The sequence below is a fragment of the Grammomys surdaster genome, unplaced genomic scaffold (genome assembly GCF_004785775.1).
Source record: "Grammomys surdaster isolate TR1022 unplaced genomic scaffold, NIH_TR_1.0 227, whole genome shotgun sequence".
Classification (NCBI taxonomy): domain Eukaryota; kingdom Metazoa; phylum Chordata; class Mammalia; order Rodentia; family Muridae; genus Grammomys; species Grammomys surdaster.
Window position 1 is genome coordinate 3,393,100 of NW_021604672.1, and position 17,244 is coordinate 3,410,343.

Below are 17,244 nucleotides of genomic sequence, written 5' to 3' on the forward strand. Positions count from 1 at the left end.
AGAATGTCTTTACTATAGATGTTTAAAGATCTGTGAGGATGATGATTCTTTCACCAAGTCAGCCTTTTCCTCATGGGTACCTCTCTCTGATTAGCGTATAGCTGTACTTCGTGTTTGGGTGTGTTGAGTCTGTACTGATATTTGAAGTGGCACTAAGACAAGAAGACAAGCTGGCCTGGCTTGAGTCAAATCCGTGATTTTTGTCAGTGCACTGCAGGGCTATAATTTCGTGGTAATCTTCAGTGAATGGATAGAGAAACACTCCCTGATAATGGAGAGGTTTATGTTCTACACCACACTGTCTGCTATGAGACTTTTCTTGTGCTCCTGCTTTTCTGTGTTTCAGGCTGACTGATCCAAATGCTATCGCCTTAGATTTCTATATGCACATATATCTGTCAGAATCAAATGTAATAACCATTTACATCAACATCGTTAAAATTTGTGAAGTTAATATTATGTGGTTTTTAAGTCATAATGTTAGGACACTAGAATTTAATATTCCGATGTGTTTCCTTAAAGTTAAAAGCTTGTGTACATTGTAAGGCACTTGCCTTGGAACCAGAGTTATGATAACAACTATAAAACATACTAGCTCTGTGTCTTGGTGGTGTGATAAAATCCACCTCAGTTGCCCCCTATAGAGGAAACCTATGCTTCTTAATGGTAGTGTGCAAAGGAAGTGAAGCCATGTTTGCATGTGGAGATGTAATCCCAGTGTGAGTGTACCCTGGCTCAGTGGCCCACTGCTCCCACAGTACAGACTGGCTGCAGTCTGAACAATGTTCTTAGAGTGGCATTTACCTCCCTGTGGTAGTGTGGAGCTTCTTGCTCCACCAAGAGAGAGGCCAGCACAGCACAACTCTGCTGACCTTCTGAAGAGTGGCCATCCCTGTCAGAGTGAGAAGATGGGACCCTTAACTTGGGTTTCAGAAGCTAGCGCCATGTGAGGAGTTCATGAACTACTCATGTGGTATTCGCTGTGACCTGGTTGTGGAGGGCTCGCTGTCCTAGGGAAGTGTCTTGGCCATTCACAGCTGCCAGTCACAGCGGCCCCAGATTGTCACTGCCATTGTGAGAACTAGTATTAAAAATGGTTAAGTGAAAAGAAAGGAACAGAAGGTGCTGGAAATGCAAAGGAAACAGAATGGGCCCTTGCGTATTGTTTAGAGGGTGCACGTAGGAAAACATTCTGGTTGTCATCTACTGCACTAACTTTGGAACTGGTCTAAAGTTACCGCACCAAAAATAAACAGTGTTTGATTTCAGTTTGCTTAGGTCCTGCCCTGCACCCTAGGAAGCACCTCCTTCTGCATCTTTCATGCAGCTTTAGTTTCTCCCTTCAGCATCCTTTTCAGGCACTCAACATTGTGAACAGAAATTCATATGTCTGCAGTTGACTCAGGGAGGGCCTCTGGGACATACCATCTGCCTGAGCCCATATCCATGGGTGGCTTCATATTAAAAATCCTTCTACACAGAGGAAGGATGAGGCTGGGGGCTGGCACTGGAGTCTCAGAGCGTAGCAGCATCTGCCCTTTCCTGCTTATTTCTATACAAGAGGCCAAACCTGATTTTCTGCCTGCCAATGATAAGGGTGGGCAGAGGCCTCTTCCCAGGAGCAGCCACTTGGTAAGGCTCCTGGATGGTGCTGGCAGGGATTCCTAATAGCATAAAACATCTCTTGTGAGTGCAGAGACTGGGACATCCTACCTGTTAGATTTTTCTAACAAGATGAAATATTCTGGCATCCTAAAGAAACCTGTATCTCTTTTTCTTCTTTTTTGGAGCCACTTTAATCTCACATTGTTTCTGCCTGCCATTTAGAATACGTTTATTTATTTCCAAAATTATGTTGGTGTATAATCTCCAGTGTATACACACACACACACACACACACACACACACGCACACACCTTACTGTGAACTAGTGAGCGTAACTATGAAACAAGACTTCGTTTAAAGTTGAAAATGGACTACTTCTTTGAACTTGATCCTTGAAGCACCCAACCAACCACACAGTAGATACTTAATAAAAGAATTACATTCTCTGAGACATCGTGTCCCCTTGGCATGCAATGAGGATCAACCAAAAGTCACTGCCGACCAGTTGGTCAGATTTCTGCTCATGGAACTCGGAAAGGTTTATAACTTTTCTATTGATTTGAAGCAACCATTTCATTACAGTATGCTGAAGAAACCTGAAAGTCTCTTTTGATCTTTATAATAGAGTTAGACTTCATATCCAGAGAAATAGATGAGCTAAAATAAAACTGGGTTTTGAAGAAAGGACTTTGATGGCCACTGGCTTACACATCAATAAAGACAGAGGTGGCAGCCACACTACATGATAATGTCTGTTTCTTTTTTATAGGAAGATAATTAATATTGGATGGCTTTCCAAGCTCTTTCCCTCATTGAAATTGTTCAGGTCTTGCATGCACATGAGTCCATTTGAGGTCCCTCTTCACACTCTTGGAGTCTGCACTGTTCCTTTAGCCAGAATGCTCAGACTCTGTGCCTATACATATGCAAACTTCTAGTGACCTGTTGATTATTTACTTAAATTCTTGCTGCTTACAGTTTCTGCTTAAGTTTTTCCTTTAGGTAAAAAAAAAAAAAAAAGATGTCATTAGTTTCTCCCGTGGGAGTGCTCACATTTTATGTGTTCTCCAAACATGACTAGACTCCTGTCTAGCATTTGCGCAACTGAAGCTGATAAAGAAAAATGACGTCACAGGCCGGTGATTTAGTGACTTATCACAAAGTGTGTCTTACCCCTTTCTGGGTTAGGAAGAATGATTGTAATGCATTATGGGAAGTGTACACTGATATTGTAGTAAGTACTTTCCCTGTATTGATGTTTGATCATTAAGAAGCCTTGGTTGCTTTATCTACCTCTCTTCTAAGCCTCTTACTACTCACAATGACACAAGCTACCTTTTTACCCCACCCCCAGTGATCTCATCAGTTATTGCTTATCTAAAATCAGGTGGGGGAGGTAGCTGGGCAGGTACACCTGAGCTTGTGTCCCCACTACCCATGTAAAAAGCCAGGTGTGACAGCATACATCTGTAACCCTAGCAATGAAGGAGAAAGGGACACAGGCAGACCCTCAAACTTGCTAGCCATCCAGTCTGGCAGTTCTGGGTTCAGTAAGAGAAGCCATAGCAAAATATAAGTTGGGGACATACATGTGCACACACACACACACACACGTGCATATACAGACAAATGCTAAGCTACACACACACACTTCAGATTTCAAGCTCAGTACTCACACTGAAGTAGAATGCTATGAGCCAGTCCTTTGGCACACCCACTAAATGTAAGCCCCCATTGCTCTGGACGCATGTCCCAGAGGAAATATGCCCTGTTCACGAATGAAGCCAGGAGTTAAGAACAATACTGTGAGTGTGCCTGCATCTGAAGACGTTCGGGAAAAAAAGGATATCTTAGAGTAGGACTGTGCTGGATTGATATAAACAAGGGATTTCTTAAAGCAACAGCAGCATTTAGCTTCTTGGCTACCAGGATCCCAGAGTAAATTACTTTTCTGGACTCTGTAGTGTAGCAGGAGATTTAAAAGAACCGATGCAGTTTCTAAAGCTGCCTGACTTCCTCTCAGGAAGTGACTCCCACACCATGAGCACCACAACAGAATTAGAACCCGAAGCGTCCGAGATTAGCTCTGAGGCAGAAACCGAAACTGTAATGCAGGTGACAGTGGGTTTGGGGTTCTGTATCCTTCCTTGGAGGAAACAGGAAGCCATCAGGAGATACTTCCTTTGCAGAGGCTCATGTGTCTAGCACTAGTTGAGTCAGCAGGCCTCTGGGTTCATATGAGTGACTCCTGGGACTGTAGGTTGAATCTGGATAGAGGGAAAAGGCACGGGTGGCTGCCAAGGCCTGTAGCAAACTTTATTTTGTAATTAAAACAGCTCAAGTAGTAAAAACCAGCTCCAACATCCACAGCTTGTTAAGCTTTTATTCTTATCTTGAAAAGATGCAAGACTGTCAAGTTTAAACAGTTGAATTCAGCCTAGGAGTAAACATGGAAGGCCTAGACAGTTCTCACCATTTTATAACCAGAATCCAGGACAAACAGAGGAAACCACACTGAGCTCTGCTCCAGAAAGGGCACTGTTTATTTTTAACATGGTCCTGGGCTGTAAAAGATACTGTTGTTTGAATTTGCATACAAAGGAGAGAAGGGGGAAGAAGGAGGGAGGGAGGGAGGGAGGCAGGGAGAGAGGGAGGGAGGGAGGGAGTGAGGGAGAGAGAGGGAGAGAGAGAGAGAGAGAGAGAGAATATTCTTTGACTTAAACAACCCCTGTCATGTAGCCATCGTGGCAAACCGATCCCAACTCCTGGCCCACCATATTCACCATATTGACAGTGTCAGCAAAACCCTTAGTTGAAAGAAGCTATCCCTGATTGAATCTGATAGGTCAGTCAAGGGGCCCATGATGAGAAAGCAAACTGCCACAGCTTATCAAACCAAGGTGTCACCATGAAATAGTGACTGTCTTGTCCTGAAAGTTTCCAACACTGGCCCTTGATGCCGTTGCCAGTGGAAAAGCCCAAAGCTGTCTGAAGCTACGGCAATATCTTCCAGATACGGTTTTAGCCTTGCCGCAAGGGCTGCTTCAAAGGGAAGCATGCTCGTGGGATGCTTAATCCCTAATGTATTAGTTTTAAAAGGAAATGTTGTTATGTATCAGTGTTGTTCCTGATGTTTTCCTTGGAACTTTCTCCTGTCGTCATTTTCCTCTGAGAGAGAGGAGGAAGGGAAATAGAGAGGGAGGTGAGGCCTATGAGAAGAAAGGCCTGCTGGATGGAGACCTCACCACTGTACCACTCAGCTGAGAGAGATCTCCACTTCCTGGAGCCACTGAGTGATAAGGACTCTGGTTTATGTGGCACTGATGCCTGCCCAGAAGGTGGTTCCCCCAAACCCCACAAGTTCAGGCCACTATGCTTGGGAGACAGAGGCATTCGTGGGTTGGGGAGCCAAGCCATACTGGTTCCTGTCCCACTCCGACTTCCTGTCCTCAGCATCTTAGATGAGTGACTTGACTTCTACATGCCTCCGTTTTCTGTAGAACTGAAACAATAACCGTGTCCACTGAGCTGTAGAGACCAAATGGAACTGACACATGTGAAATACTTATTTTGATGACTGGCACATAGCAGTCATCCAGTGAGTGGAAGTTACAAAGAATCCAAGGTATTGAATAATCAAAGCATGTGATGTCATTGCCAGTGTAAGCAAAGCAATGCAGTGATAAGAATCAAATAGCATGTGTACCCAGAAGCCACATTGACACTGAGTCCCTAGGTCTGCATTCCTCGTCAGGCTAGGTGCTTTGAGTGGCTTTTACGTAGTCTCACTTAGGCTAAGTACTCCTTACAAGAAAACTTCAATGACTAGTAATTCATTATAAACACCTTCCAGTTGCATAGACTTACACCTGTTTTCCATTATGAAAGTTTCTTAAACCCATGGTTCATCCAGCTACCAACATCTGCTCTATACTGTCAGCCTCTTCTGAAATCACTAACTTCTCAAGAGAAACTGAGTAAAAAAGCAAATATATTTCTATGAAGACTCATTAACCAAAATCTATCTTACTATTTCCTGGGCCAGATGGCAACTGCCCTGGTAATTTGGGACTGTCTCGAAAGCAAGTGTCACATCTGTTTGCTTCACATGAAGATTCATTATTAGCACAGCATGGCTTGGTTTATATACCCTATTTGGAGAAACAAATTTAGTTGCTATGAAGTACTTTGATACTTTGGTTCGAATGGACTTTGCAAGCAAGATCAGGAATGACATCTCGTCTCTGACACAGGGCTCACTACGAGTCTTGACTCGGGCTCTCTGCACACGCAGCCGTATACTAACTCTGACCTCCCCTCAAATCCGACACCACTTTAGCCTTTGCCGTGCTCTGAATGTACTGGATGGCCTCAGAGTTTCTCAAGAAGGCCAGTGCACACTGGAGCCAACACAAGAAGCATCTGACTGCCAGCTGGCCACTGCTGTGCCCTGAACATCTTCACACACAGTTTTTCAAATCCAATCTCAAATCTGAATTAAGTCATTTGCAGATGAACTGAACCTGAAAGTGACATACTTCTGGGGTCCTCGGGGATGAGTAGAGCGTCAGGGGAACCATGATAAGCTGGTGAAAGTGTCAAGCACCCAGGTCCAGTAGTAGTCAGCCCACATGAGTGGGCAAATAATTCTCCAGGGACTGCAAGCTCCTTAGCGGGTCAGAAACTCTGACTCTATCTCTGAGAGACTTCGAACCCAGGGCTCTCTGTGAATTGCTAACATAATGGGTCCCACTGTGTCCATGGTCATTTTGTTAACTTTGAATGTTTAGTCCTGATGGGATTTAGAAAAGGTATTTGGGTGACAAATTGAGACTTTAATTTTACCTACTCTGTGGACCAAAGTCCCTGCATGAGCCCATCACTTTCCAAGTATTCAGAGTGTTTGTTCTTCCATGTTGTAATTGTCCTTCTGGAGTCGACTGTGGTCTCGCAGAGCTGCTGAATGAGTATCGTCGGAGGCACTGTGTGGTGCTGTCATTCAACAGCGGCCCGTTGTCGCTGCTTATGCTTTCCTAGTTGACAATGTTCTGAGAGGGCTAGTACCACTCAAAGAGCACCTCACTTGAGTGTGAGCATCGTCCTCCCACACTCTGTGTGTGTGCGGCAGCCTAAGTGTACTGTATGAGAGAGGGAGGAGAGTGCTGTTGGGCTTGCTATTTTATATGTTTTTGACATGTTAACCAAGAGTAATGAGTTTCACTATTCAAAAGTAAAGAAGAAAAGGTAAACGTCATCCTTAAGTATAGCAATCACTGTTAACTTTCTTTCTAGGCTGTTATAGGAACACTAACCTATTGCATTTACAACTCACAATGCATTTCACAGCAGTCCTATGTAGTACTAGCATGGTTTTGTCCTGTTTTCCTATTGTTCGGCAGGAATCCCCCTCTGGTTTTTTTTTCCTGTTTTAATTAATGTTGTCATGAATGTCTTCATAAGCAATATCCTTTAGGCCAGTGCTTCTCAAACTGTGCAGTGCTTTCATACAGCTCAGGTCCTGATGCTGTAGTGACCCCCCCCAACCATAAAATTACTCTCATTGCTACGTCATAACTGTAATTTTCTACTTGTATGAATCGTAATGTAAATGTCTGACCTGCAGCCCCCAGTGGTGTCGAGGACAGCTGCTTTAGGGTTTGGTTTGGTTTTCATTTTTATGGGCTAGATTATAGGCAGTAGAGTTAGTAGGTCAAAGAGTAGACTACACATTTTAAGGACATGAGAAGGGCGTTTCACATTGGTTGTCCCCAGTTCTCTACACCACATCTTTTTTTTTTCTAGAGCTGCCAGTAACTGGCTGAAGTCTCACCTTTTCCTATATGTAAGACATTTCTAGCTTAGTGACAGTTTCAGGGACATAGTCACCCAGAGAAGCTAAGAGTTCACAAATCCATCCTGTGTGTCTGGAAGGTCCACAGGAATATCAGGGACTATTTCCTCAAGCCTGACCTGACCCCTCCCCCACAAGCCCACCAACTATTACTACTTAAGGCAGGAAGATACTTCCTCGTGCTCCACCTTCCCATCTGTACTCCAGTAGTTATTTCCCAGAACCCCTCAAGCCTCACCCTTCCTTTCTGCCTAACCCCCCTTGGACACTGTACTCCCTCTGCCTTAGCCCATGAGGGCTTCTATGTGGGTGGATCCTAGTTTCCCTCTGAGGTAAACTAAGAAGGCCCCTCACCAGCTCCATAGGGAGGATTTAAATGTCTCACCTGTCATTCAGAATCCTTTTTTATCCACTCCAGAGGTTATCTCCAGTGCACAATTGCACACACACCAGACACCCCAATATGCCCCCCCATCCTTGCAATCGGCTAAGCCATTGGTCACATCACCTTCTGAGGCGGCATCCCTTAGCCTCTTATTGTCCTCTTCACTGCTCAAGAGAAAGGCCGAGCATGCCGTCCTGGCAGAAGTCTCGCTTATCCAGCAGCCCTGTCTTCTGCCATCCACACTGTCCACCTGGGTTTACTTCCTATCAGTAGTGGGAACTGTGCTGGGCATCGGAGAGGGATCCCCAAGGCTGCCTCCACCATACTCTGGTTCTCGGTCAGGGTCCTGCCTGCATCAACACTGGTGATGAGTGTCTATTAAATGTGTGGATGTCCTTATAATGCTAAACACATCATTACCATCCTCAACATCACAACCTCGTTTTGGAAGCTAATATTACTTTGTGAGCATTAGGGACACTGATTTATCTTAAGATCTAATGAGTTTCTGTGCTGAGATGCCCTGATGGTCCCTCAGTCACCCTCACCATGACCTCTTTTTCCCTAGAAGACACAATTCCAAAGAAAGTGGTGTGTCACTTCAGTGGGAAGACCTATGCTGACGAGGAACGGTGGGACATTGACAGCTGCACACACTGCTACTGCCTGCAAGGCCAGACCCTCTGCTCGACTGTCAGCTGCCCGCCATTACCCTGTGCCGAGCCTATCAAGGTGGAAGGGAGTTGCTGCCCAATGTGCCCAGGTATCTAACCCATCGTCCTGCTGTGGTCAGCCCAGTTGAAATGCTCCTACACAAAGTCCTCAGGGTCCTCAGAACTGTGACCATGTAGATAAAGGCTGTACCTCCCCTAATTTGCATACTCTACCCATAAAGTGGGGTACAGCCACCCATTAAAGGAGCCTGCTGCATCAGAATAGCATGGGTTTAGTGCAGTGTTGGACCAGCCAAGGGAAAAAGACTCAGATCAAACACACAAGGGAATATGACGTGAATGTATATCACAACAAAAATGGAATATTTGCAATTAAAGAAGATGGAACTGGATCATTGGTTTTTTTTAGCTCAGCAGTATGAGCCCCTACCCCACCATGATCTGTAGTCTTTTCCCAGCCCCTCAGCTGAACCCATCTCCTCCCACATGTGATGTAGCCACAGAGCACACCCTCTGTCATGTCTCCTCCCATCCTTCTCACTCCCTCACATCAGCTGCCTTACTCAACCTCTCACTTTCAAACCAAGTCCCCACAGCTGCCCAGACCCCACCCCCAATCTTCTAGTTCTCTATCCCTGTGCCTCCTGCCAAAACAACTCCTTTATCCCCTGCCCTAATCCCAGAACTGTGAGGCCTTAGCCTTCACCGGGACAGCCTCTGGGCAGTGTTCCCAATCGGATCCCGTGCACACCAGAGACTCCCCAGGCAGCCTGGACCACACGTAGGCTCGTACTCTAAGTGAGGCCCACAGTGAGCCAGGAGCCGTTCCATCCTCACCTTGAGGCTTCTGTCTCCCTTGCAGCACTGGGTTAATGAATCTTGTTGTGTATAGGACAATAATCTGGGAGCTGTGTCACTTTAGACATACAACTGGACTGTGCTACTTGCAAATGGGGCAGCCAGACAGTGCTGCATTGAACTTTACTGGTCTTTTGTTGGGTCTTCTGCACATAACACTGTCTGAGCAGTTCTGAAAATGTACAACAACTTTTGAAAACTATCTATAGTAAACATACACGTCCTTCCCAGCTCGCATCATGCTTGGTGACTAGTGACACTTGCTGCTGCTGCTGTGTGGACCTTCCTACCTGAAGCATTCTGCACTTGGCTCCAGGGTCACCAACTCTCTTGTCCTCTTCCTTTGTCCCCAGTGTTCCTTCTCTGTTTGCTTTCCCAGTCCCCCCTCAACTGACCACCTACCAGAAATCAGGGCAAAAACAAGTTTATTTTAACCATCACAGTAAGAACAATTTCAGTATTTCAGACAGGAGGTGGGAGTCACTGGAGGCAGTGACTGTACAACTCTTGGTTCAGGCCACACAGACTGAGCTCCTAAGCAAAGTTTCACAGTGAAGCAGCCATGGCTCTGAAATGCTTCACAGAAAAAGGATTTGAGCAGGACTTTAAAGGTCGAATGGTCTCTCTTAGTTGGAATGAAGAAGTCTTCTATCCAAAGACCCCAAAATAGGAAAAGCCAAGCCAGTGACCCTAGGGCAAATGAGTTTTAGAAGCAGGTGGGAAAGATAAATGGTGCCTAAGACGTTTAGGGCCTTGGGTGTCTAATGAGTTTCTATTTGACCTTTGAAGGGGTGGGGAGATTCAGTTTTGAGCAGATGTCTCACATGAATAACCAAGGGCATGTCTTCGGAAGATTGATGGGGTGGTGTACATGGAGAACCAAACCTGGAGACAGATGCCAGTGTCCCTGTGACGCACACAAAACTGTGAAGCCAACATTTGACCCAAGAAAAGGCTGGTAGAGTAGAAACGTCTCTGTTCCAGCTAACACTGTGGGAAATGCTTCCTCCACCACCAAAGCTACTGATGTGAGCCACTGAGATGGGGAGAGGGGGTCATTCATCCCCTGGGTCAAGTGGCATTGAATTGAAGGCTCTATTTGGATCACATATATTGACACCAACAATAAGCAGCAATCCTCCCATCATCTCTTGGTAAAATGCTTTCTTCTTTTAGAAATGTATGTGCCAGAGCCAACCAATGTACCCATTGAGAAGAAAAATCATCGTGGCGAGATTGACCTGGAGGTTCCCATGTGGCCCACCCCAAGTGAGAATGACATCATCCATCTCCCTAGAGGTAAACATGGACGGCCCTTGAGAGCTGTCCTGTCTTGTGATCTGCTTTGTTTACTACTGATTTTAAAAGAAAAAAAATGCTATATTTTCAAATGGCTCATGAAAGGTCAGTAATTGCTCTGGGGAAGACCATGGCTGAAATGTATTAAACACCTCAACATCAGTCAAATGTATCTGTAGAGCATTGGATAAATATGCCCAGCCTGGTCCTGTAGGCTTGTATGAATGTTGCAGAGGAAGAAAGAAAGCTCACTGCCCCTTGGCTGCAGGGAAGCTCAGAGTTAACTTTTCATGGTGTGCTATTTATTTAGCATCCCAACAGAACAAAAGATGTAAGTTTGTCAAGAGCTGTCGTTCTTCACTAAGATTTCCCAGTCTTCACAGAGCATCCTCTTCTGGGTGGTCACCTCATAAGAGTTTTAAGTTTATTACAGAGCCAATTTCTACAGATTCATTTCATTCCTTTCTTCCTTTCAGTTGTATACACTAAACAGGTAAGTTTGTTTCTTGTTAGCTATGAGCAAAGTCTGGCTGACTTCTGTCACTACTTCTCTTAAAGGAGTCTAAATTCCTCTTAACAGGAGTCTAAATTCCTGTTAAGCCCTGGCTCAGTACTGCCTCCTGTTGACTCCAAACATGCTTTCAAAATCATTGTGCATTTCTTATGTTTCTTTTGGAAGGAATGATGTGTTTTGTGCAAGAGATTAGTGATCGTGTTACTTTAAACATTATAAATGTTATCTTTGGATCAAGCCAGATGACCACAGAGCCAAACTCCGGTACCCAGGGTTCTGACTCTGACTGGACATACAGTTAGCATTGTATGTTCATTCACTCAGTCAGTGTATATTCCTTTGTTAGAGACTCTGAGATCCAAGCACCAAAGCAGCCTCACCAACTGTAGTCTTCTGAGGACCTATCCATTACATAGCAGCTGTTAAAAGTCCCAGAGTAGAAAATAAACACTTGTTGGTAATTCATTTCGTTTTGATCTGAAAGATGTAGATGACCTGTGTCTCTGGTGTGGTCTCTGAGTCCAGGGAAGCTCAGAGTTAACTTTTCATGGTGTGCTATTTAGCATCCCAACAGAACAGAAAGATGTAAGTTTGTAAAGAGCTGTCCGTTCTTTACTAAGATTTCTCTTCATTTGACTTCCCAGTCTTCACAGATGCCGCATAGGCTTGAACCCAGTCCTGGTATCACTTGGAATATGGGAAAACAGTCTTTTTAGTTGTTTTGTATTTAAAACCTAACCCATCAACAAAATGCTTTTGTTGTAGGTATTTTCCTTCATGATGATATTTCTTTTTTCTCTCCCTATTGAATGTTACCGACTGGACTGAGAAGATGCTTTCCTTTCCAATCTTTGTCTCCTCTGTGTACACACAGCACTGGAGCCATAGCCCTAATACCACAGAGCATTGTAAGCCAAGTTTCCAGGACAGTCAGTATGTCCTCTGTGTTTGACTCGCTGGCCCCTGATACCTGACTGGAATGGTTGATTTGGAAGAAAATAACATTAAAGCTTCAGAAAGTAGTACCTTTTCTGTATCTCTACAACTCATTTGTGGTTTTGCTTTGGTTTTTGAAGTACCAGAGGTCAAACCAAGGTCTTTGAGCATAGTAGGTAACTAGTACTGAGTTGTTACGCCCCCAGCTTTGCAGCGTTCATCTTTAGAGTATTTTTGTAATGTTGTGTTGTTGTGTTTGTGTATAGTATGTGCATGTGGAGGTCAAAGGAGAAGTCTGAGGTCAGTTCTCTCCCACCACATCTGTGGATCCTGGGGACCCGGCTCAGGTTTTCAGGCTTGTTCTCACCCCGCCAGCTGAGCCATCTCACCAGCCCACAGATCATTTTCAAAGAACAGAAAGATACTCTTTCTTAAGAACCACCGTTCCCCCTGTGGTTCTACTATGATTCATCAGGGCAAGAAGGTATTTTTTTCAACAAATTTTTAAAAGCAAGCATTTTTGCTCAGAACTTAGCAAACTAAACTATCAACTCAACTGTCTCATGGCTGATCTAATTAAACCTAGCTTCTACTACATGCTTTGTTCTGGTCTCTGTTTGTTAGTAGAGTTTGCCCTAATGAATCATAGTAGAAGCACAGGGGGAACAAGAGTTCTTAAGAAAGAGTATCTTTCTGTTCTTTGAAAATGTTCTGTTTGCTGCCCTTCACACACACACACTAATAATATATATCCGTTATAAGTTATAACATATTTTCATAGTAAGCGAGGTGTTTTAATGTTAGTTGTTTAAGTTGTCTAATTTTAATCACTTTAACATCTATCCAGTGTTTTACAATCTCCTAATTAGCTGCAGGAAATATCTTCTTGCCCAATCAGTAACATTCTTACCCTCGTTGTTTTTAATTTTTGTTGCAAGCTTTCTCTTAATCCTATTTACCCTCTAAGTACTTTACTCTCTACAAGCTCCCTTGGCTCAACCTTAGACTCTAATCATGCTTTTAGCCCAGAGTACCGGGAAGTAGTAAAACCAAGCTGCTGATGTGTATTTGCAGTGTAATTAAAATAATCCTCTAAAATTCTGTTTGGCGGACTAAGTGCTCGTTTCTTCTCTCATAGATATGGGTCACCTCCAGGTGGATTACAGAGAAAATAACAGGCTGCATCCAAGCGAGGACTCATCGCTGGACTCCATTGTCTCCGTTGTGGTTCCCATAATAATATGCCTGTCCATCATAATAGCTTTCCTGCTCATCAACCAGAAGAAGCAGTGGATACCACTGCTATGCTGGTACCGGACACCAACCAAGGTACCATTTGAGAGTGGTGAATGATGGATGGATGATGAATACACGAGCTTACTCTCCTGTTTCCCTACACTTTCTTAATAGGTTTCATATTAGGCAATGTCATTTTTATTCTGCTAGTCTTAACACCAAGTATTTATCAAGCTTTAGCAAGCAAACTTATAATACTTGCCCAGGGCTGGGTTGAACACTGGGTAAAGCCTGTCACCCAGTAGTTAGCGAGTCCTGACTCTTCACAGACCCAGCTACTTGGATATGCTTTTAAAATCTGTTTAAAGGAGCTGATATCTGCTGGGGTGAGTCCTAATTACCATTTATATTTGAAGCCACAAGTTGGTCATCTTTGAGTTTTTGAATAATGGGAAGAGAAAGAAACCATGAAGAGAGAAGATGCTGAGGGTGAAAAGATGGCAAGTAGACTTAGCACGAGCGTGCAAAGAGGGCGGGGCAAACAGGACAGCACAAAGACCCTGAAATAACATAATGAAAGGTCCAGAGGTAGCTTCTCACCAAGGGACAAAAAGGTTTCTGTTTTAATCAAAGGACCTGGTTTAATGGGAAGAAACATGTATACTAAGGAAGTAAACAGGTTCCAACTCTAGTTCTACCTTTTGGGTTTAGGTTTCTAAATCAGTCAACCTGAATATTTCATCCAACTTCCCCCAACTTCTCCCATAGTGGGCTCACCCTTGCAAATAAATTTTCTGTCTGTGTGTTTGGAGTGTGTGTGTGTGTGTGTGTGTGTGTGTGTGTGTGTGGTGTCTGTATGTGTGTGTGTGGTGTCTCTGTATGTGGTGTCTCTGTGTGTGTGGTGTGTGTCTGGTGTGTGTGTGTGTGTGTGTGTGTGTGTGTGTGTGTGTGTGTGTGGGTGTCTCTGTGTGTGTGGTGTCTGTGTGTGTGAGTGTGTATGCATGCGTGCACATGTGCACATGACAAATATGCATGGGCACAGCTTTTATGCTTAACACATGACCAGATCACAACATGGTGCTGAGCAAGGAAAGGCACAGTTACCACTCTCCAAGGCTGGGGACAAACACTCTGGAATAAAGGCATGAGCTGTCAGGGTACAGACAGAACCCTCGTAAATGAAGCCTGCAGCCAAGGATTTAGAAATGGTTACTGTGTCATTTCACTAATGAACATATAGGTACAGCTACAATGAGACATCATGCCCCATGGACACTAGCCATCATCAAATGGTGAAACTGTTGTATCAACTGACTTGGGTCTGCGTTTCTGTTCATTTGGTATATAGAAATAAGCTAATTCTTTGTGGCCTTTCCCCCATCTCTCACTGAACAGCCTTCTTCCTTGAATAATCAGCTGGTATCTGTGGACTGCAAGAAAGGCACTCGGGTCCAGGTGGACAGTTCCCAGAGAATGTTAAGAATTGCCGAACCAGATGCACGATTCAGTGGCTTCTACAGCATGCAGAAACAGAACCATCTACAGGCAGACAACTTCTACCAAACAGTGTGAACACAAGCAGAAGCAAGGGTGAGGCTCCGAAAGACGGAGAACAACAAAATCTGCTCTTTAAAGTAAACTAGGATTTGCGCACCTGCTTAGCGTATTGCACTGGACTGTGACTTGGTGTCCAGCACTAAGGGCTGGACCGGGATGGGCTCTGTCTACAGCACTGTGCAGAACAAGCGTTCCCACCTGGCGTCAAGATAACTGACCACATGTTTTCATAGAACCAAAGTTTTAAAACTTGCTAAAGTATATTTGCTTGTAAGATAGCTGTAGAGACATTTGGGGGTGGGGACAGAGAGTTTGGTGGGGGAAATGGGTCGGGAGGGTAGTGTTGGGAAGAAAAAGAAATCGGTCAGCTTGACTCGGGGAGAAAGCCAGTAAAAATAAAAGCAATCCATGGCCCAGAGGAATTTTTTTTTCCTGTTACTCTCAAGACTGTCGGTTGCCGCAAAGGTCGGGCCTGAACAAGCAGGAAAACAAAAGACCTTGCAACCCAGCTGCCATACCACCAGACAAGTGCATCAGAACTCTTGATAGCCATCCCAGGTCTAAAGCCACAAGTTTCTCTTCTATACAGTCACAGCTGCAGTAAGCAGTGAGGAAGCCAGGGAAATGGATAGCAACATTTCTCGAAAGCGGGTTCTTAAGGATGTATACAGTTACTCTTTGCTGCTTCTGTTTTCTTCCATGCCAACCAGCCAGTTCCTAGTAGAGACAGCAGATGAGTAGGAATGAGGTCACTTCTTGACCTGAGCACTGGAGCTTTGCTTGCTACGTAACAGGAAGGGCACCGGCGAAGGACACCAGGCATTTCCAGGGGCTACACTTCATTGTTCGTTGTTGTTTTCTTCTGTTATATCATTGGTTGTTCATAGTTTTGTTAAAGCTCTAGCTTAAGAAGAAACTTTTGAAAGAGAAAAAAAAGGACTGTTTGGGATTTTTGTTTCCTTATTATATACTGATTCTACAAAATAGAAACTACTTCATTTTAATTGTATATTATTCAAGCACCTTTGTTGAAGCTCAAAAAAAAAAGATGCCTCTTTAAACTTTAGCAATTATAGGAATATTTATGTAACTATCTTATGCTTCAAAAACAAGAGTATTTGTGTGCATGTGTATATAATATATATACATATATATTTATACACATACAATTTATGTTTTCCTGTTGAATGTATTTTTATGAGATTTTAACCAGAACAAAGGCAGATAAACAGGCATTCCATAGCAATGCTTCTGATTACTTAGGATTTTTTGAATAACATGATCTAATTTACCTGCAGTTTAATTGCAAAGAAAAGGTGTGTGTGTGTGTGTGTGTGTGTGTGTGTGTGTGTGTGTGTGTATGTGTGTATACACTTGGAGCAACCAGCATTTCACATGCTATGGAAAGGATATTCCTTTATTAAATTTTTTCTTCTTCATTTGGATTTTCTTTCACCTGGTTTCCAATTTGCTCACTGGTCAGAGACATTGATGTCAGCTTTGTATCTGCATCACTAATCAGCTCCTGGATTTTTTTTTTCAAACAACTGTTTGAAACAACTACTGGAATATTGTCCACAGTAAGCTGGAAGTTTGTTGTAGCTTGCCTCAGATATAACTGACTGTATGCTATAGTGTTAACTTTTCAAACAGCTCTTAGCACTTTTATACTAATGACCCACTCGTGCATTGATTTTCGTTTAAAAATGCTTGTTGTGAAAGACACGGATACCCAGTATGCTTAATGTGAAAAGAAAATATGTTCTGTTTTGTAAAGGAACTTTCAAGTATTGTTGTAAATACTTGGACAGAGGTTGCTGAACTTAAAAAAAATTAATTTATTATTATAATGACCTAATTTATTAATCTGAAGATTAACCATTTTTTTGTCTTAGAATATCAAAAAGAAAAAGGTGTTCTAGCTGTTTGCATCAAAGGAAAAAAAAGATTTATTATCAAGGGGCAATATTTTTATCTATTTCCAAAATAAATTTGTTAATGATATAATGTTACTGAGATAGATTTACATCAGCCTGATTAGTATAAAATTTTGTTGACAATTTATCCATTCCTGGCATAAAAAAAAAAAACTTTATCAAAAAAATTGTAAATGCTTGCTTTTTGTTTTTTTTCAATCATGCCCATATGAAAATACTAACAGGATCTAGGGCAAGGTGTAAATTTTTTTTATTATTTTAAAGATATGATTTATCCTGAGTGCTGTATCTATTACTCTTTTACTTTGGTTCCTGTTGTGCTCTTGTAAAAGAAAAACAAATATAATTTCCTGAAGAATAAACCGGGCATATAGCACTTGGAGTGCACCAGA

General features: G+C 43.2%; 1 protein-coding gene across 2 annotated transcripts in view; it reads left to right on the forward strand.

Annotated features, from left to right (window-relative positions):
- Positions 1 to 17,244, forward strand: part of Crim1 (cysteine rich transmembrane BMP regulator 1) — a 173,555-nt gene extending 156,311 nt beyond the window's left edge. Inside the window, exons 14-17 of one of the 2 annotated variants that reach the window (XM_028773451.1) lie at positions 8,410 to 8,604; positions 10,550 to 10,672; positions 13,261 to 13,451; positions 14,754 to 17,244. In XM_028773451.1, coding sequence (XP_028629284.1) covers positions 8,410 to 8,604; positions 10,550 to 10,672; positions 13,261 to 13,451; positions 14,754 to 14,930 — 686 coding nt within the window. In that variant the 3' untranslated portion in view covers positions 14,931 to 17,244. The remainder of the gene's footprint in view (positions 1 to 8,409; positions 8,605 to 10,549; positions 10,673 to 13,260; positions 13,452 to 14,753) is intronic. The other variant, XM_028773452.1, reaches the window with a different exon arrangement.